This window comes from Marmota marmota, unplaced genomic scaffold (genome assembly GCF_001458135.2).
Source record: "Marmota marmota marmota unplaced genomic scaffold, marMar, whole genome shotgun sequence".
In the NCBI taxonomy this organism is placed as follows: Eukaryota; Metazoa; Chordata; class Mammalia; order Rodentia; family Sciuridae; genus Marmota; species Marmota marmota.
This window is the reverse complement of record NW_025999880.1, coordinates 18,059,746-18,081,755: the sequence shown is the minus strand read 5'-3', so window position 1 is coordinate 18,081,755 and position 22,010 is coordinate 18,059,746. Positions and strand designations below refer to the sequence as shown.

The window sequence follows — 22,010 nt, the reverse complement described above, 5'->3', positions numbered from 1 at the left end:
AGACACTCTACCAACTGAGCTATATTCCCAGCCTATTCTTATTTCTTACATTGACCTGGATCTGCTTATGTACTTCATATTTTATTGCATTTATTAGCTCTGTCCCTGTACTCCTGTTGTTACTCTTGGCTTTTGGTGACACACGTCCTATTTTTTTTGGCCGGGGGTCGAGGGGAGTACCGGGTATTGAACTCAGGGACACTCGACCACTGAGCCACATCCCCAGCTCTATCTATATTGTTTATATGTGTGTGTGTGTGTGTGTATTTAGTTGTTGATAGACCTTTTATTTTATTATATGTGGTGCTGAGAAATGAATGCAGTGCCTCACACATGCCAGGCAAGTGCCCTATTTTGTATTTTATTTAGAGACAGGGTCTCACTGAGTTGCTTAGCACCTCACTTTTGCTGAGGCTGGCTTTGAACTCAGGATCTTTCTACCTCAGCCTCCCAAGCCACTGATATTACAGGCATATGCCACTGCACCCAGTCACAAGTCCTATTTTCTTAAAAATTCCATTTGTTTAGTTTAAAAAGCTCTAAGCTTACAAATTATGTTAAGATTTAACACATGTATAATATTGGGTCTTCCTATTCAGGAATATCATTATTGATGTGTTATACTTACAAGTAGAATATTCATTTGGAGATGTCCTATAGTCTTTGGTGCATATATATGGATATGAAGCTCAGATCATAGGCATGGGTGACAAGAAAAAAAAGATGTGAGATTTTTGGGCTTACATGTGGTATGCAAACCATTAGATGAGCTTGCTCAGAAACATTTAGATGGAGGCTAAGCATAGCTCTCTGGGAATTGACATTTAAGAGGAAAATAAATTACCTGAAAAAATACATGATGTTGAAAGTTTCAATTGGGAGAGTAGACAAGGCAAGGACCTTTAAATCTTGGTTATGTTTACTAATCATGTGACATTACTTTCCTAAACCTTTATTTTCTCTTCTTTGGAATGGGAATATTATTATCCATTCTATAATATTGTTTAGAGTATAAACTGAAGAAAGATGGAGACAACAGGATATGTTAGTAGAGATAAGATGAGCTTTGTGGTCACCATTGGGGTTTGGGTTTTTGCTTTACCATTTACAAAGTTGTACTGTCTTAAGAAACTATTCAGCTTCTGGTCCACACTTTCCAAGTGGGGGATAATGATAATAATACCTTTCTCATAGGAATATTTCTAGGTTTTAATGAGATAATATAGATAATATGCTTAGCACAATTTCTGGGACTCAAATGTTTGCCTTGGTGATGGTGATATGTATAGAGTGGTCAATGCACAAAACCTAGCGTATGGATAATATTAGTGCAGGCCTTCTGTATGAAACTTATGAATAGGAAGAGATCTATACTCTTCACAAAAGTTTAGAATAGGAGAAAAAAGACTGGCACATTGATATGGCCACTTGGGACATATGTGTGATTGGGTCACGCAGGCCTCTTATGGAATCCAGTTTCACTTAGGTCATTTATCTTGAGCTTGTGATGAAGGGAACTATTTAGGTAAACATTTTATTTCCCTCTTCCTCCAGGCAAACATAGACCCTCCCAAGCTGAGTAGAGATGAGCAGCGGGGAAGAGGTGCCCTCTTACAGGACATTTGCAAAGGGACCAAACTGAAGAAGGTGACCAACATTAATGATCGGAGTGCTCCTGTCCTCGAGAGTGAGTCTAAGCTTCATTTCCTAGTGAGACACGAGGATTCCAGAATTGACTTGGAGATTTATCTGGGCTGTCATTTTTATTATTGAGTCTTGAGTGAGAAACTTTTGTCCTGGGACTTCCATTGGCTCTTCCTGTTTGCTCATTTGAATACTTTAGAAGTTTCTTCCTGACCCTTAACAAGTATTCTCCAAGTTAAGACTCCCACCTTCTAATGCTTGTTGGGACACATCTTTGGCTGTTCTTTGAGGAGACTACTACATTCCTAGAAACCTCTTGACTGAAACAAAACATGATTTTATAATTGCTACAAGTTTCCATTCCTGTAGTCCTCAGGAGAGTTTCCTTGAACTGTTAGCTCCCTTACATCTGGGATTTGGAAAGGAGAGCCCAGAGAACTCTGTTGAACGTTTCTTTATCCCACTTGTTATCACTTCACCCTAAGTAAGAGAAGAATGGCTCCTTGTTCCTTTTGTTTGTTTCTCTTTCATCACAGTGAAGAGTTCCATCCCCATTTGAAGCTGTGGAGTAGAAAGGTCTAGTTTTTTTAAATGAAAAGGCAAAAAAAAAAAAAAAAGCAAGATTGGTTTGTTTGCAAATTAAAGCCCAGATAGAGGAGGGGTTGTCCCGGGGTTGACTGGTCATCAGCACAGAACATATGACATGAAAACTTAATGGTATGCTTTCCAGAGCCCAGAGGAAGCAGTGGTGGTTACTGCTCTGGAGCTGCTGCCCTGCAACCCAAGGGAGGTCTCTTCCAAGGAGGAGTGCCGAAGCTCCGCCCTGTGGGAGCCAAGGATGGTTCAGGTATCTGATAAATACTTTCTTAGGAGATTTCTAAAGTGCATTTGTTAATTTCTGACTTGTCCCAAGTAGGTCATCTGGAGTTGAGGACTGTGGTTGAGGTGGGAACAGAGGAGTAGTTACAGAATAAACAAAATTTGAGAGGTTAAATAAAAATGTATTCAACTTAGGTAAAGAAAATGTGATAGATATACAAAAGAATATTATTCGGCATTTAAATAGAAGGAAATTCTGTCATGCCTGTAATTCCTATACCACTGAGCCACAATAAATAAGCTAGGAGGACACTATTTTAAGTGAAATAAGCCAGATAGACACAGAAAGGCGAACACTGTATGATCTCACTTATATTTAGAATCTAAAATAATTGAATGTGGAAGTTGAGAATACAATGTTGGTTACTAGTAGCTCGGGTAAGGACAGAGATATTGATCAAAGGGGGATAAGGACAGAGATATTGATCAAAGAGTAGAGAGTTTCAGTTAGACAGGAAAAATACATTTTAGTAATCGATTACATAGCATGGTAATTATAGTGAATAATAATATATATTTCAGAATTGCTGAAAGAGTGATTTTAAATGTTATTACTGTGAAGAAATAAATATTTGACATGCTAGGTTGGTTAATCAGCTTGATTTAATCCTTCCACAGAGTATATATCACTTTTTATACCCCATAAATATGTATAGTTATTATTTGCCAACTAAAAATAAAATCAAAAAAATTATTCAGCTCATATCAGCAAAAATTTTTAAATGATTCTGAGCCTAAAATCAAATAAAAACTCAGAACTAAGTCTGGGAAGTAGCTCAGTGATAGAGGGAGTGCTTTATATTTGTCAAGCCCTGGGTTTGACTCTCAACACCACAAACAAAACAAATTCCAGAATCGTGAAGGTTGCACTGAGGAGGCAGGTGAAGTAGAGATACTATCTAATAGATACCTTGCTCTGTTGACCCAGTGTTGTCTGATGTATTTGTAGAGAACATAGCTGGTAAGCCAGCGCTACAAGTCCCCAGTTCTAGAGCTGCTGCCCCAAGGCCTCCAGTATCTACAGCCAGTGGACGTCCGCAAGATGATACAGACAGTGGCCGAGCCTCCCTCCCAGAACTGCCCCGGATGCAGAGACCCTCTTTACCGGACCTTTCTCGGCCCAACACCACCAGCAGTATGGGCATGAAGCACAGCTCCTCCGCGCCTCCCCCACCGCCTCCAGGGCGTCGTGCCAACGCACCCCTTACACCTCTGCCTATGCACAGCAACAAAGCCCCAGCCTACAACCGAGAGAAACCCTTGCCACCGACACCTGGACAAAGGCTCCACCCTGGCCGAGAGGGCCCTCCTGCTCCCCCTCCAGTCAAACCACCTCCTTCCCCTGTGAATATCAGAACAGGACCAAGTGGCCAATCTCTGGCTCCTCCTCCACCGCCTTACCGCCAACCTCCCGGGGTCCCCAATGGACCTTCCAGTCCCACTAATGAATCAGCCCCTGAGCTGCCTCAGAGACACAATTCTTTACATAGGAAGACACCCGGGCCCATCAGAGGCCTAGCACCTCCTCCACCCACCTCAGCATCTCCCTCTTTATTGAGTAATAGACCTCCTCCTCCAGCTCGAGACCCTCCTAGTAGAGGAGCAGGTAAGTGTTTGGAAACCCCTTTATTTCCTTTCATGATTTTTTCTTTTCACCTTTTTTTCCTCAGAGTGTCCCTTCAGTGATTGAGGAGAAGAATAATTCATACACTTGTATTATTGAGAGCCATTTTTTTGGTACCTGGGATTGAACCCAGGGATGCTTAACCACTGAGCCATATTCCCAGCCTGTTTTTTTTTTTTTTTAAACATGGTGTAATTTTTTTTTAAATACCTTTATTTTGTTTGTTTATTTATTATTTTTATGTGGTGCTGGGGATCAAACCCAGTACCTCATACATGCTAAGCAAGCGCTATACCACTGAGCTACAACCCCAGCCTCCCAGCCTGTTTTTTGTTTTTTGTTTTGTTTTTTGATACAGGGTTATGGAAAGTTGCTTAGGGCCTCACTAAGTTGCTGAGGCCAGCTTTGAACTTGTGTGATCCTCCTGCCTCAGCCTCCTGAGACACTGGAATTACAGGCATGGGGCACTGCACTCAGCTTTGAGAGCGGTTTTATATGGCAGACTCTGTTGTTAGGGAAACATGAGTAAATAGAAAAGATAAAAAATTCTTGTTCTGGATAAAGTAGTAAAACAAATATATAGTACATGGTTTACTTTGGAGAAACACAAAGGAGAGAAGAAATATGAGGGTGGGAATGAGGAAATACTTTGAGATGGAGGAGGAGTAGGTAGAGTCAGGACAAAGCCTTACTGATACAATGATTTTTTTTTTTTTTTTTAAGTTTTTGTTTTTTGGTATTGGGAATTCAACCCAGGGGTGCTTTACCGCTGAGCCACATTTCTAGACTTTTTTGTTTTTCATTTTGAGATAGAGTTTTGCTAAGTGGCTGACACTGATCTCAAACTTGTGATCTTCCTGCCTTAGCTTCCTGAATTGCTGGGATTACAGGCATGTGCCACTGCACTCAGCACTTTTTTTTTTTTTTTTTGGTACTGGGGAATTGAATTCGGGTGCTTAACCACTGAGCCACATCTCTAGCTCTTTTTATTTTTTAAATAGTGACAATTTGGCAAAGACCTGAAATTACGATGGGTAAGCTTAGAGATTCTCTGAAGAGTATAACCATTGCAGGCAATGGGGACAAGTGAAGAGACCTTAAGGCATGACTGTTCTTTTTTTTTTTTTTTTTAAAGGAGTATTTTTGACTCATTTTGGGGACAGTAGGGAGGTCATTTTGACAGGATGAGAAGGAGTAAGGGGAAGAGTGGCAGGAGTGGAGGTGAGAAAACTAGATTTCCCTGAGAGAACATTGTAGGACTTTGTGAAGAGTTTGGACTGAACTCTGTGATGGGGAGCTAGCTACTGGTGGGCGGGGGTTAACAGAGAAGTAGTATTTATTTGATTTTCCATTTAATGAGACCACTAGCTTCTGTGTTGAGAACAGACTGTAGGAAGATTGAGGTGGCAAAAAGGAGACCACTCAGGAGGCTGTTGGAATAAACTGGGCAGGTGGGTAAGACAGCAGCAGATTTGGTAGAGGAGTGCTGTTTGGTTTTTGGCATTAAATAAGTTTGAGATGCCTATTAGACGTCCAAGGAGAGAGAGTGAATTGGTGATTGAATGACACTTTAAAGTTTAGGGGAGAGATCTGGGCTAGAGAGGTTAATCTGAATGGCATCAAAAACCACATGCTTGATGATATCACCTAAGGAGGTAGTTATATATAGAAAATGTCTGTGGCTGGGGCCTCCTATGTTAGAGATGAAGCAAACCCAGCAGAGGAAATAAAAATCCTCTAATGAGGAAGGAAGGAGAAAAACCAAGAGAGTGATGGAAAAACCTCAAGGTAAAGTGAGCACCTCTTTTCTGTTGAAAAGTCTGGTAAGTTGGAGGCTGAGAACTGACATTGGTCTTAGTATCAGAGGACCAAAACAAACAAACCAACAAACCAGCAGAGTGGGAACAATTTACCTGAATAGTCTTTGAGGAGATAGGAGGAAATGGGATCTGATCTATAGGTAAGGGGTCTTCCATAGAAACAAGAGAATAAGTAGTGCAGTAGTAGGAGTTTGTGAAGTTTCTTCTAATTTGCTTGTTTTCACAGTGAAGAACATCAGCTATAAGTGATAGGGAAGGAGAGAACAGTTTGAGGATAGAGAGAAAAGGCATGAAATGGTCATTTGGAACGTGGGAGTTGAATGGACTAGCATTCTTGGGTAGCTAAAACGTAAAAGGCCTACTTCAGATTAGGGGCCATATGTTTTAAGTAAGAGTAATCAACATGGTGTGTGTTCAGTTGTGCATTTGCAGGTACAGAATAAGGTGCAGAATTGTATATAACCAGTGTTGGCATTTTTGGGGCGTGTGTGATTGTAAGGGAGAGTGGGGTGTGGGTATATAAAGCTGTATTCCTATGTTATTGGACTTTGAACCATTCCTCCCAAAAGTGGCTGTTAAGCTCTTTGTGTATATATATTAATCTTTATGTGTATAGAATGTTGATAAAGAAATTGTCATTGGGCATGGTATCATATGCCTGTAGTCTAAGTTACTCAGGAGACTGAGGCAGAAAGATCTCTTGAGCCCAGGCGTTTGAGTCCAGCTTGGGCAGCATAGTAAGATACTGTTTCAACAATAAAAGTCTTGTCTTCAAGAAGTATGCATTATAAGCCCATTAAGCCGGGCATGGTGGTGCACATCTGTAATCCCAGCAACTTGGAATGTTGAGGCAGGAGGATGGAAAGTAACCAGCCTCAGCAATTTAGTGAGGCCCTGAGCAACTTAGCAAGACCCTATCTCAAAATAAAACATAAAAAGGGGATGTGGTTAAGTGCCCTGGGTTCAATCCCTGGTACAAAAAAAAAAAAAGCAAAAGTCCATTAACCTGTGCTGCTGCTTAGTTAGGTACATACAGATTTGTACTTTAGGAGTTGTCAATCTAATAAAGGCCAAACAGTAGTCCATACGTTTTTGACCCATATTTGCCTAGTTTTTGCCATTAGGATATAGTCCTAAGGTGGCCCCTGATTCTAAGAAGTTCAGGTTTAATTAATTATTATTATTTTGTGTGTGTGAGAGATACTGGGGGTTGAACCCAGGGGCACTCTACCAGTGTGCTGAATCCCTAGCCCTTTTTTTTAAAATTTAAGACTGGGTCTTGCTAAGTTGTTGAGGCTGGCCTAGAACTTGCAATCCTTCTACTCTAGCCTCCTGAATTCTTGGGCTTACAGGTGTGTGCCACCATATCTGGCCTTTTTTTTTTTTTTTTAAATTTAATGATTTTTTTAAAAGACACTTTATTTGGAAAAAGCTTGTTATCTTTCAAACCCATCCAGGAGAGAAGCATAGAAAAACACAATTTCTGTATGGTTTGAATAGTCTATAAACGTCTTGCTTCTCACATCTCAGTTCTATGTGCTTTGTTTGGAAAATTTTGAAATTATGATCTTTGTTCTTCTATCTAGTTAGCCATTACCAATGTTGGACTGGGAGAGGCCTCGGCTTATGTCTCATCAGTAACCAGAATAGCAGTTCTTTTTTTATCTATTTTATTTTTTTAGTTATAGACAAACACAATACATTTATTTATTTATTTATTTTTACGAGGTGCTGAGGATTAAACCCAGTGCCTCACGTGCACTAGGCAAGTGCTCTGTCACTGAGCTACAAACCCGCCCAAAACAGCAATTCTTTTTTTTTTTTTAATTTTTAGTTGTCAGTGGACCTTTATTTTGCTTTTTATTTATATGTGATGCTGAGAATCAAATCCAGTGCCTCCCACATGTCCAGCAAGCACTCTATCACTAAGCTACAACCCCAGCCAGAGAACAGCAATTCTTAAGAGTTGTACATTGGGAAAAAAAGATATTTTTATCTGAGGTTTTCTGAGTAGTGACACTATTTGTTGTATGGCTTTGGGCAGATCGCTCTGATTTTCTGTTTCTTTACTTATCTTTAAGTGATTCAGGTATGGTGGCACAGGCTTGCCCATAATCCCAGTAACATGGGAGGCTGAGGCAGGAGGATCACAAGTTCCAGGCTAGCTTCAATAGCCTAACAAGACCCTGTCTCAAAATAAAAAGTAAAAAGAGCTGGGGGTGTAGCTAAGTGTCACAGCACCCTGCATTCAATCTCCAGTATTGCAAAAATAAATTAATTAAAATTTAAAAATAAAAACATAATAAACTAAATAAAAGTATGTGTGAAAATGTGAGGTGCTGATGAATTTTACTGGTTTTATGCAAATTACTTCTAAGTAATTTATGGATTTACCTCTTTCAGATAATATTGTGGCACTATTATGTGATAATGTCCTTTTGTTTCTATATGAATTATTTATATTTGAAGAGCATGGAATCTTTTACCTTCTCAAGAGTGCTCAGCCACCAGAAAACTTGGTTTCATTGATCCATAGAGTTTATTTTCTTAAATTTTCCTTTGAGGAGTAAAATACGGTCCTTTTTTAAGGGAATCAAAAGAGAAAATTGATCCATCATGTTTTCTTCAAAACTCGGATTATTTTGGATTCCAAAAGGCTATCTCCTACCCCAGGGCTTCTTTTGCAAGCTGATTGTTTTTTTAGGGTCTTTGGACTCTTGCTCTGTCATTTGAAATAGTCTTAAAACAGGATCTGACAAAGAGCTCAGAGGCTTATTGGAGAGAGTGGGACATGGTTGGGATGACCCTTTGTGAGAAAGGAGCTGGATAAGCCAGGCCGATCACTCTTGTCTTACTCTGTTTTGGCCAGCTCAGGTTGGCATTCCTCACTGTTACCTGTCTAATGTCTAGCTGGTATCCTTGTGAACCTAGCTAACCCTCTCTGCCTTATAAGTAGATACAGTTTTTCAGGGCCCTAGGAAATCTAGGGTTTAGGGAATAAAAAAGAGCTTTGATTTGGGATAAAAACAAGGCTTAGAGATCTGCTAGGTGTTAAGGAGATTAATCTTTATTATATCCAATGACCCCTGCCCATATCTTAAACAGACCTTGAAAAGAATGAGAGAATTCACATTCTTAGCATATCTTATGAGAAACAAAAACTAACATTTATTGAGTCTGTTGTGCTAGATTGTGTGTGTTCATGTGTGTCATCCCATTACTGTGTTCAGCTATATGATCACCCTACAGGAGTTCTCACAGTATTTCAGGAGGAATGATAATATCCACTTTTATAATTAAAACAGTGTTAAGACACACTTCCAACACCTTAGTTAGGGCCAGGTGTGGTGGTGCATGCCTGTAATCCCAGCAGCTCAGGAGGCTTAGGCAGGAGGATCATGAGTTCAGAGCAGCCTCAGCTACTTAGTGAGGACCTAAGCAACTCAGTGAGACTCCCTGTCTGTAAATAAATACAATAAAGGGCTAGGGATGTGGCTCAGTGGTTAAGCGCCCATGGGTTCAATTCCTGGTACAAAAAAATAAAAAAATCTAGGGAGATAAGATCCCTATTGCTTGAGGTAGAACAGTGTGAGGATATTGCAAAGAGCAGATGTAGGTACTGGTGATATAGCTCAGTGGTAGAGTGCTTGCCTAGCAGGCAGAAGGCCCTGGGTTCAATCCCCGGTGTCTCTCTCTGTCTCTCTCTCTCACACACACACACACACACACCAAAAAAGAGCAGATGTGTGCTGAGTCTATTTTTATTAGATCTGTGACCTTAGACAAATAATCTGAGTCCTAGTTGTTTCATTTGTGAAATGGGGATAATAGAAAATACTTTGTAGGAGTGGCTGTAAGAGTTTTGAGTTTTTAAAGATTTAGTACAGGGTCTGAGGCTGTGGCTCAGCGGTAGAGCACTCGCCTAGCATATGCGAGCGAGGCCCTGGGTTCGATCCTCAGCACCACATAAAGTAAAAAATAAAGACATTATGTCCACCTACAACTAAAAAAATAAATAAAAATAAATAAATTATATATATATATTATAAAGACTTAGTACATAGTGAAATGCCTGGAATGTGATGGATACCCAGTCAATGGTAGCTGCTCTTGTTAATGAAAAGCCTATGATAATACAACCTAAACACTGTAGAACCTATTCCAGTGATATTGCCCTTTTCTCAGGCATGCTTTTTAAGTTTTTTTAAAATTAATTAATTTTTTAGTTGTAGATGGACACAATACCTTTATTTTGTTTATTTATTTTTATGTGGTGCTAAAGATTGAACCCAGTGCCCCACACATAGTAGGCAAGTGCTGTACCACTGAGCTACAACCCCAGCCCATATTTATTTATTTTTATGTGCTGAGGATTGAACCCAGTGTCTCACATGTGATGGGCCAGCGCTCTACCATTGAGCTTCAACTCCAGCCCTTAGGCATATTTTTGATATCAGCTTCTTGGCAAAGTTTTGTCTTGTAAGGATGAATTTTATTTTTGTAAATGGCCAAGAAGCAGAGTCAGAGATGGGTACACATTTTTTTGTTTTGTTTTGTTTTTTTCCTTTTTTTGGTATGAGGATTGAACCTAGGAGCATTCCACCTAAACCCTCTGCCTACCCCTCCCCACCTTTTTATGGGTACTGGGATTAAACTCAGGGGCATTTCCACTGAGCCACATCCCCAGCCCTATTTTGTATTTTATTTAGAGATAGAGTCTCATTGAGTTGCTTAGTGCCTTGCTAAGTTGCTGAGGCTGGCTCTGAACTCACAATCCTTCTGTCTCAGCCTCCCGAGCCACTGGGATTATAGGCATGCACCACTGCACCTAGCTCCCCTGCCTTTTTTTTTTAAGCTTTCATAGTGACACTTTTATTTCTGTGGAATTGACCCTAGAAATGTAGTGACTGATTACAATATGTGTATCCCCAATCTTTTTTATTTTTATTTTGAGACAGGGTCTTGCTAAGTTGCCCAGGCTGGCCTTGAATTTGGGGAGCCTCCTGCCTGACTCTTTTTTTTTTTTTTAAAGTGTTTATTTATTTATTTTTAAAGAGAGAGTGAGAGAGAGAGAGAGAATTTTAATATTTATTTTTTAGTTTTCAGCGGACACAACATCTTTGTTTGTATGTGGTGCTGAGGATCGAACCCGGGCCGCACGCATGCCAGGCGAGCGCGCTACCGCTTGAGCCACATCCCCAGCCCCTCTCCAACTCTTTTGAGTTGCTTGAGATTAAGGATATGCACCACTATATCCAGCCAAATGTTTTTGTTGTTGATGGTGATGTGACAACCTCAGAAGTGCAATGTGACTTCCCATAATAATATCAATGGCTCTCATAAACTGGCTTTGGAGGCACTTCCAAAAGAGGTGCTCCCAAGTTTTTTGAGCAATGAGAAAAACACTGTATATATGTAACTTCCCAAGGTGAATCTACTATATATATTCTGAAAAACACTCAATTTAGTCTGTACTGTAAAGTTTTGGAATATATGCTGTAAGATACCAAAAAAGGAGAAGCTCAAAATAGAGTAGATTGCTTTGAAGAAAGCCTTGAGAAGATAGGACTTGAATTGAACCCTGAAAGATAGATAGGATTTGGGGGCTGAGGTTATAGCTCAATGGTAGAGTGCTTGCCTAACACGTGTGAGGCACTGAGTTCGATCCTCAGCACCACATAAAAATAAATAAAGGTATTGTGTCCAACTACAACTAAAACAAATTAAAAAAAAAAAAAGATAGGACTTGGTATTAAGGAAAGAGGGATTTCAGAGTATTGCAGGGAGAGCCACAAGAACAAAACAGGGATTCAGTTTATTCATTAGACATGGAATACTTCCCATGTGCTGTACATTTGCACAGAAGAAGGAACTATTCAGACATTAGGGAGTACATAGTATACTAGGGAAGAAGCCCATATAATGAATAGTTATAATGCAGTATAGTAGAGTGGTATGGATACACTGTGTAGTGCAGAAGAGGGGCACCTGACCCAGTGTAGAAATTAAGAAAGAAGAGCTGGACATGGTGGTGCTCTCCTATAATACTGGAGACTTGGGAAGCTGAGGCAGGAGGATTGCAAGTTCAAGGCCAGCCTCAGCAGTTTAGCAAGACTCTCAGCAACTTTGTGAGACCCTGATTCAAAATAAAAAATAAAGGGCTGGGGATGTGGCTCAGTAGTAAAGCTCTGCTGGGTTCTTTTCTAAAGAAAAGAGGAAGAAGGAAAAGAGGGAGGAAGGGAGGAAAAGAAGAGATCCGGCTTACTGATGTAGTTTACTATTTAAGCAAAGGGCTTGAAACTTTCTTTTGTACAAGATGCAAAAGCCTTGAAAAGATTGAAGCAAGTATTTTAGGAAGTTAAATTTGAGCCATAAGAGATTGGATGCAAGGAGAATACTTGGAAGGCTTTTGCAGAACAGGCTAAATGTGAGATGATCTGAATTAGAATTGTGGAGGAAGGGATGGAAAAGCTAGGGGAAAGACATCAAGAATAGATAGGATTCTTGACTCATTTGTGGAAACTAAAAAAGGTCTGAAACTTTGATACCTGGAAAAGTGACAGTGCTATTCAAGAAATAAGCATGAGGGGGAAGGTGAATATGATATTTAACATGCTACTGAGAGGCTCATAGCACCCAGTTATTCAGGAAAGCACTAAGACACTTTTTGCCGTGTCTCTCAAATCCTCCTTCCCCTTGCCAGCTCAACACCCAAACCTAACTACTTTGAATTTTAATTGCAGCTCCTCCACCTCCGCCCCCCATGATCAGAAATGGTGCCAGGGATGCTCCTCCACCCCCACCCCCATACCGAATGCATGGGTCAGAACCCCTGAACAGAGGAAAGCCCCCACCTCCACCCTCAAGGACGCCAGCTGGGCCACCCCCTCCTCCACCACCCCTGAGGAATGGCCACAGAGATTCTATCACCACTGTTCGATCTTTCTTGGGTAAGTAGTTAGTTGTTTTGCCTCAGAGTTCCTGTGGTTACTTCACTGACTGCAGTGTCTTGGCTGCCAGATGGCTAGTGTGGAATGGGAATGGCCACAAGATAATCTTTGTTTACAGCAGTTCCTTTCTGACATTTACTCTCAATCATTTTTTTTTAATGTCTAAATCTTTTAAAAAAATTTTTTTTTATTCTACTTGTTATACATGACAGTAGAATGCATTTTGACACATCATACATAAATGGAGTATAACTTCTCATGCATCTAGTTGTACATGATATAGAGTTACAGGGTATGTAATCATATATGCACATAGGGTAATAATGTCCAATTCATTCTACTATCATTCCTACCTTCACCCTCTCCCCTCCCTTCTTAGCATCCACATATCAGAGAAAACATTCGGCCTTTGGTACTTTGGGGTTGGCTTATTTTGCTTAGCATAATATTCACCAGTTCCATTCATTTACTGGCAAATGCCATAGTTTTATTCTTCTTTAAGGCTGAGTAATATTCCATTGTGTTTATATACCACAGTTTCTTTATCCATTCATATGTTGAAGTGCACTTTGTTGGTTCCATAGTTTAGCTATTGTGAATTGATCTGCTGTAAACACTGATAGAGCTGTGTCACCGTAGAATGTTGATTTTAAGTCCTTTGCGTATAAACCTAGGATTGAGATGACTGGGTCAAATGGTGGTTCCATTCCAAGTTTTCTGGGGAATCTCCTCTATATTGCTTTCCATAATGGTTATACCAACTTGCAGTCTCACCAGCAATATATGAGTGTATCTTTTCTCCTACATCCTTGCCAACATTAATTGTGCTTGTATTCTTTTTTTTTAATTGTTTTTTCTTAATTGTTGATAGATCTTTATTTTATTTATTTATATGTGGTGCTGAAAATTGAACCCGGTGCCTCACACATGCCAGGCAAATGTGCTACTGCTGAGTCACAATCCCAGCCCTTGTTGCTTATATTCTTGATGATTGCCATTCTGACTGGAATAAGATGGAAGTGTAGGAGCTGGGGTTGTGGCTCAGTGGCAGAGTGCTCAACTAGCATGCATGAGGCACTGGGTTCGATTCTCAACACCACATACAAATAAGTTTAAAAAATAAAAAAAGGTCCATCAACAACTAAAAAAAATTAAAAAAAAAAGATGGAAGTGTAGTTTTGATTTTCATTTCTCTAATTTCTAGAGATGTTGAACATTTTTTCATATATTTGTTGATCGATTGTATTTCTTCTTCTTTGAAGTGTCTGTTCAGTTTCTTTACCCATTTATTGATTGGGTTATTTGGGGGGTTTTTTTGGTGTTGAGTTTTTTGAGTTCTTTATGTATCCTGGAGGTTAATACTATATGGAGGTGCGTGTGGTAAAGAATTTTTCCCATTCTATAGGGTCTGTCTTCACATTATTGGTTGTTTCCTTTGCTGTGAAGCAGTTTTTTAGTTTTATTCCATCCTGTTTATTGATTCTTGATTTTACTTCTTGCATTTTTGGAGTCTTGTTAAGGAAGTCAGTTCCTAAACTGACGTGGTGGAGATTGGGACCTACTTTTTCTTCTATTAGGCACATACCCTCAGACTTTCATGCCCCATCCATTGACATACCTTTCCTTATGTGAATTCTAGGCATGGTTGGTTTGGAATAGGTTGAAATATATCAGGTGTCATGCTAACTCTAAAGCTCCTCTCAAGTCCCCCCAAGGATCATTACTTATGGTTAGTTTTCATGGCAGAGGCTGTTCCTCTTTAAGATCATTCAGACAAGAATTATATATCCTAGGAAGAGCTCCTTTTAGCTGTGTAAAAACTAAACAAGTGGGACTTGGGGTATATCTCGGCGGTGGTGCTTCCTTAGCACGTGCAGGGTCCTGGGTTCAATCCCCAGTACCCCAAAACTAAATAAAACAAGCTTAGTATGCCAAGACTCTGTTTTGATCCCCAGTATTGAAACAAACAACAAACAAACAAAAAAAAACATCACACAACTCTTATCTGATCAGCAGAGATCACTGACTGACTAGCTGTGTCATTTTGAGGAAGTCACTTCATTTCTCTAGGCCTCATTTCTATTATTTGTATAGCAAGGAGATTGATTAGATCAGGAAATCACCAGATTAACTTTACCAAGTTTATAAGTATTGGGACCCCTTACCTAAAAGATTCTGGTTGTGGAATGGAGTCATAGAAAATGTGGTCCAGAGAATATTATTTATCCTCTGTGGAGGACCCCTGGAATAGAACTTATGTAAGCTCTGTTGTAGCCCTAGCACTCTGGATTCCTTAGTGCTTGTTTTCTTCCCTCCTACCCACATCCCCCATGTTTCAGTCTGTTCCTATTAAATGCACCAGGTGTTTGCTTTGAACACACATCCATAATGAAAAAATCTTTGTAATGTGATTAAACTGCACCTATAGGAAATTTGAGCCTTCTTGTGGAGGGCCATAGAAAGTCGTAGTGGGACCAAGGAGGTGGCTCTCTCAAGTATGTTGCAGAACTAAATGAGGGTAACCTAGGCTGAAAGGGAACTATGTGGTCAAATCTCTCAGAAGCTGCAGAAAAATATTACCATTTGAGGTTAATTCTGTAATTTGTAGATTCAATTCAGGTAGTTTCCCATGGTGACAATCTATAAAATGACCATGTTATTGAATCTTGGAATTCTTGTTTCTTTCTGCTTCCATGCAAACAGTTGGAAGCAGTTTCCTGTTCTTGCCTGATTTTTTTTTTTTTTTTAAAGAGAGAGGGAGAGAGAGAATTTTTTTTTTTTTAAATATTTATCTTTTAGTTTTCGGCGGACACAACATCTTTGTTTGTATGTGGTGCTGAGGATCGAACCCGGGCTGCACGCATGTCAGGCGAGCACGCTACCGCTTGAGCCACATCCCCAGCCCTCTTGCCTGATTTTTGATGGGAAATTTTGAAGAATCAGCTCAAAGACTTGCTCCTTAAAATAATCAAGTTTGTGCATGGGAGCCACCTCGGGTGCTGCTTTTGCTATCTTTAAGAACCTCGGTTAGATGGGCAAGGCAGGCCCTCCATATGTCAGAGTGCATTTAAAGATTAGTAAGGGGGGCTCATAAGTCAGAGGTCTGTGGAGCAAGAGAAGTTCAATATGAGGTAATACTCTGTTCTTTTCGCAGATGATTTTGAATCAAAGTATTCTTTTCACCCAGTAGAAGATTTTCCTGCTCCAGAAGAATATAAACATTTTCAGAGAATATATCCCAGCAAAACAAACCGAGGTAAGAGAAGTAGTAAAGAAAGTTTTTCCATAATTGCATAGAATATAGAATTTTTCTGTTTTCTTAAGTCAAAAATCTGCTTCTCCTCATCTTCATTTTCTTTAAAAGAAACAAAGCAAAACAAGAAGACAATCTAGTCCCCAGATTTTAAAAATTAGCTTAAAAAGTCTTTTTATTTTATTTTTTCAGCTGCCCGTGGAGCCCCACCTCTGCCACCCATTCTCAGGTGAAGTCTGGCTTGGTCCTGTTCCTCAGGAAAAAGGATGGACCTCCTTTTTTTGTCAGATGGTCCTCTCCATTCCCCTGAAACCTGCATGAGAGCTCCTAACATGTTTCTCCTGTGCAAACAATCCTAGACTCCAAGCATCCTTCCAGCTCACCTCCATCTATGCATCTCATCTCTGGACTTGGTGATTGGACTCTTTGCGTCAGCAGTAGGGTCTCAAACTCTGTATCCATCCCTACTCTAACAAACCCTGCTGGCCAAAAGAGGAGAAAGCCTCCATGTCTCCTGCTCTCCTCTGGGGAAAGGTGCCTTGTTGTGGTGAATGAACTCATTGTTGGGCAGGGTGGAGATTGGTACCCTTATCTGCCCTTATCCACTGTGGGGGGAGCTTGGCAGGTAGATTATATTCCATCATTTAGGAGGCTGGCACGGCCAGAACTTTGGTGGGAGGGGAGGGGGCATTTTTAGTGAAGCAGTAAAGGAGTTTGCAGAGAATTGATCTGTTTTAAAGGTCAGCTTTGGAGAAAGGACAAGGAAATGGGTCTTTTTTATTTTTTAGGGGTATTTCAGTTTTGTTCTCACTGCCCACCACCCAATCCCAGGGGTAAGTTGGATATAAACACTAAATACTAATTAGTTGAACTAAAACTTTAATCAAATGAGAGGGCGAAGTAAACCGAGGATCATTTTAGAGCTATTCAGTTCTTCTGTAACTAAGGGACTAGGAGCCATTTGAGTCCTCTAGGACTTCCTGCCCCCTTTCCTCAGGGTGCTAGGCTGAAGGGTTCTGCCCCATCTCCTCAAAAGAAAAATTCCTTTTTGTCAGGGGCATCATTCATTCCTGATTCACAAATCCCAAAAACTGCTGGTAGGAAATAGGAAGACAGGGTCTGGGCCTTAACTTCAACTTCAAGTCTGCCTCAGTCTTGTCTTACTAACCCTAGCCCTTTGAGTCCTTCATGCTCCAGAATGACTTAAGAAGGGAAGGGCAAAACACTCTGCAAAAGACTTTATGGCCTGCTCACGCTGAAGTTCACAGCCCATCTGACTGAGAAAGCTCTTTCCATTCCTTTCTTTACCAGCCTCACCTTCCCAAGATTTCAGGGGCTAATGCAGCAGAGTTAAAGGGGTGAGGAAGTGAGTAGAAGTTTATGGAGATACTCAAAATTCCTTTATTCCAAGAAGCACAAAAGACTTTGGTGTGAAGTGTGCTTCAGTCTGATAGGTCTTCCTTGGTAGCCAGCAATATGTTGTTTCTTTGTCTTCCAGGTCTTAATTAAAAGAGCATAGAGAAAATGGAGGGACCAACTGAGGTTGGATGATGGGACAGTGACTTTCCCTTCTCCAACAACAGGTTGGGGCTCCTGGGCTTCACACACCAGATGGATTGGTTTGCTACAGTTGTTGCCATATATAGAGGCTACTCAAAACTTGGCATGAGAGCAGGGAGACCAGGCTGTTTTTGAAATGAAGGGGGAAAACTATTTAAAAACCTCTTCTGAAACATCACAGGCTTGAAATGCTGCAGGGACCTTTCTAATCCATTAGATCATAAACTAAGGATCTGAGCATGATGTCAGGTGAAACCCAAATCTTCTCAATGGTAGGTGAAGGAGGGCTTAACTTGGGTTATCTGTTTGGAGTCTCTCTGTCCTTTGCCATCCCTTAGACCACATTAACTCTGGATATAGACTCTCATGATTAGGTCTGTCACCAGACTTTTTCAATTATTATTTATCATGCTTCTTTTTAAATCTGTTAGCAGTTACCTCCCAGACATTTCCCCAGCATCCTGAAGTGACTAGAGCTGAGAGAGAGGAGAGTACAAGAGTTGTTACTGCAGCAGAGTTCCAGGGTAGATGCTGACAAGTTACTGAACTTTGACTGTGAAGTCTTCCCATTTATTTTTGAAATGGGAGTTGATGCCTTTTGTACAGTGTTTATCAAAGTGTGTTTTTCTTTTTCCTTTATTCAAACATACATAGAGCATCAAAATAAGAATCACAAATAAAACCAAACCGCAGCTTTTCATTGGGGCTGATATCTTCCTCCCCATGACCTGCTACCACTCATATTCCTCAGCATTTAGACTGTGTCACATGGATATTGATTGTACTTTAACTGTCTTGGCCTCATGAAAAACAAAAAGGCCTGGGTCTGGATCTAATCAAATGGCTTTTCTCCTTTGGAACATGTTAATGACACAGCACCTATTTAAATATCTTTGCCTTATACATTATTTCTTCCCACTGTTAATAACAGATTTATTATCATGTATATTTGCTATTGAAGATGGGAATGTGATCCTCATAATTATTGGTCTATTTTGTATGTTGTACAGAGCTTGTAATATAGGTTTAAGGTGGGCTAGCTGCAAGAGCACTAAAACTTCTCACCTTTAAAACTGTTCTTTTTATCTGCTCATGGGGATGTCAAAGATCAGGTGGTCTCATGTTGAGGCTATAGCCCAGTCCCCATTAACTCCCTTCTCCATTCCTGGAGGGAAGAGACATTGCCCAACTAAGCATCTGAGAAGCTGTGTTAACAGTGATTGTGTGGGCTTGGTTTTATGATGTTTTTCCTTAGTGGGAAAAACGTAATAGTTGTTTCTTACTGTCCTTTCTAGGAAGCAGGGCAGTGACCTCCAGGTTTTTAAATGAGCTAGATGCCTGTCTTCCCCCTCTCTGGTCACCAAACCTGGACCAAGGCATGTTGATATTCCAGGTATGGTTTTCTTCATCAATGGGATTTGATCCAGCTGCATAGCCCCACCATTTTCACAGCCTATGCCAGCAGAGTAAGAGCCTAGGACTATACCAGCTGATAGACATGAGGCTGCTGTCTCCAGGAATTTGTCCCAGCCCTCTTAACTGGCAAAGGCAAGGAGACTGGCCATTGCACTGGGGGACTCCCCTCACCCCTTTGGCTTCTCAGCTTGAAACCCAGATTTACCTCCAGGAAGAGGTGAGAAAAAAATGTAAATAGACTTGCTACAGAGCAACTCAGGGTTGGGGTGTGTTTTAATTCTCCTGATCACTTGAAATAATCTGTAGGCTGAATGCTTATGGGAGTGGGGGAGAAGTGTTACTCCAGGGTCCTTCCTTTCTGTGAAGCTCTGGGGGTGGAGTATAGGGGATCAGAGGCCCTTTGATGGCACTACACTGAGCTGTCCTGGAAACCCAACCTACAATCAACTGCAAAATCAGATTCTTCACATTCCAGTTGTAGTCTTTCTCTCCCTGTTGAATATTAGTCCCTAGTTATGTAGTCATGGTGGCTTTCTGTTAAGCCACCCTAATTTAGGGAATGGGAGGGAAAGGGGGGGTGAGCATTATAGCTCTGCCTTCAAGACTTATATCTTAAAAACAAAATTAAACAAAACTATAACCACCTTCAAAATCACATGCAAAAAATGAAAAAGGGATAATTGACTGAAGGAAGGGTTTGGTTCCATTCAACTCCACGTTCATTGTGCCTTTACTTGTGTTAGATTTCTGTGCTTTCTTCCTTTCCCTCTGAAGTAATTAAAATCTTCCTTGATAACTGCTGTTCCCTACTTTCTACTCTTGTTTGTGACAACTTGGTGGGTTCCTTCTCTAATTATCTTAAATCTCATTCCACTGATGGCAGAGAGTGCCTAGCCTTCTTTTCTCATGTCTAACCTTTGTCGTTTTCCACAGTGACCAACATGGAAGTCACAGTTAACACTGAATAAAAGACTAGAATGATGTGTGTGTGCATGCGTGTGTGTATGTGACCATCCCATCTACATGTGGATCCACTTCTTTAAAAAATAATTTATTGTATGATTTATTTTGGAGATATATTCTGATTATAGTGCTCCCTCTCCCAAATAGCACTGATTCTTTTTTTTCCCCTTACCCCCTAAAATGTATAATCTGGTCTCAGGTTCAATTCTTTGGTACATTTCTTTCTTCTGAATGCTGTGCAGTTTAATTAAACCTTGCTTAAAAGCAAAAACTGAAAACTGTGTACTCTTGTCTGGAATACCATCACAAGTGGTGACATAGAGAGGGGGAAAAAAACCTATTGCCTCATATTATGGGTAAGTGTGATGGTTTGATTCCATGTCACTTGAGAAAGTAGATGTACTGACTTAAGCAGAAGCAGCATCTGTGGTTTCCTGAGAGTTTTCTCTCCTCTTCCACATGTTTTGAAATTGCAGTTCTAGTTAGTTGTGCTCACTAGGAGAACCTGACAGTCATTATATATATATATATATATATATACATTTGCTACTGAACCACTCTTTGCCCATGATTTCAGGGAACCCGGGAGGCCCCCTGACCTTATGTCCTTTCCTTGTATCCCTTATGATTTTTTCTACTTGTGTTGTATGTCTGATTCTCAAATTGACAGTGGAAGAAAAGATAGGGGCAGAGCATTTAGGTTCATGTGTACATTCTTATGTGGGTGTTGGTTGTTTTCCTCACTGCTTTTTAAGCTGAAATCTTAGCTGGGTGTGGGTTTTTTGTTTGTTTGTTTGTTTTGTTTTGTTTGTTTGTTTGTTTGTTTTGGTTTTTTTTTTTAACTTTGATTTTAGGTGTAAAAAAATTCAACCAGACATTTTTGCTTACTGTGGTCAGCTGATATAATAACCTCTAAGGTTTAATGAGCTTAACTTGAACTTTCATTACTAGCAAAGGTCTTGAAATCATTTCCTATACTGAATCATAATGGGTGTGTGTATGAATCACTCTCACATAATTTAGGTATAAAAACCTATGAGGAGGGTGAGGGGAGGGAGGGAAAAAAAAGACTCATTTCATTTTCATCCATACCTACCAGATTGGCTGAATTCCTGATTATTTGACCCATCATTGTTATTAATATGATTAATAAACTACCTATTTATTGATTTAATTGTTCTTCCTGACTGCAAATGGAGCTTGCCTAAGTGACTCTCAACTTCTTAACCATATAAGCTTTCTTTGCCTCACTGGGTGGTATTGCTTGTATGCAGATGCTGGACAGGTCCTTCCAGTGCACTTTGTTTCCTCCTCCATGATACTGTGTATGAGTGAAGTGATAAGCACACCAGTTTGTTCACTCTAATTACTACCAAGGCAAAGCTGCTTGCCTTGAATGTGCCTCTTAAGTATTTCCTGACCCAGTCTAGCCATGAACTAGCTCACTGGAAGGAAGTTGCCTATCTCTGATTCCTACTTTGCAGACAGAGGTAAGAGAACTGAAATATTAACCTCAGGACCCTGAAGAGTCCCAGAAGATAACTTGGAGAAGGGCATCACCTTTGACATCACTGAAGCCCAATCTGGATTGCTTTTACACATAATTGAATTTCTTTTTCACTCCTAGATTTAGGGATGTGAGATTGATTTACTGGTACTGAGGATTGAACCCAGGAGCATTTTACCACTGAGCTACTTCTCCAGCCCTTTTATTTTTATTTATTTATTTGTTTTTTTAAATTTTGAAATAGGGTCTTGCTGAGTTGCTTAGGGTCTCACAAAGTTGCTGAGACTGACCTTGAACTTGGGATCCTCCTGTCACAACCTCCATAGTTCCTGGGATTAGAGATGTATGCCACTGTGCCCAGCTGGGGTGTGATATTTAGAGGACTACAAATATG

The 22,010-nt window shown here is 40.3% G+C and overlaps 1 protein-coding gene across 1 annotated transcript; it reads left to right on the top strand.

The window, feature by feature from the left end:
• Positions 1-920: 920 nt before the first annotated feature.
• Positions 921-21,278, top strand: Wipf2 (WAS/WASL interacting protein family member 2). Its single transcript, XM_015495842.2, has 6 exons — positions 921-1,687; positions 2,375-2,491; positions 3,473-4,129; positions 12,711-12,917; positions 16,072-16,173; positions 16,363-21,278. The coding sequence occupies exons 3-6, from the start codon at positions 3,610-3,612 to the stop codon at positions 16,401-16,403; spliced, it is 870 nt and encodes a 289-aa protein (XP_015351328.2). The 5' UTR covers positions 921-1,687; positions 2,375-2,491; positions 3,473-3,609; the 3' UTR covers positions 16,404-21,278.
• Positions 21,279-22,010: the final 732 nt, after the last annotated feature.

What these genes read in the sequence shown, in the direction of transcription:
- Wipf2 (XM_015495842.2), top strand. Translation starts at nt 3,610, where the DNA reads ATGCAGAGACCCTCTTTACCGGACCTTTCTCGGCCCAACACCACCAGC. An exon ending in CCCTCCTAGTAGAGGAGCAG is followed by an intron (nt 4,130 to 12,710) that starts GTAAGTGTTTGG and finishes TTTTAATTGCAG; the next exon opens with CTCCTCCACCTCCGCCCCCC. An exon ending in TCCCAGCAAAACAAACCGAG is followed by an intron (nt 16,174 to 16,362) that starts GTAAGAGAAGTA and finishes TTATTTTTTCAG; the next exon opens with CTGCCCGTGGAGCCCCACCT.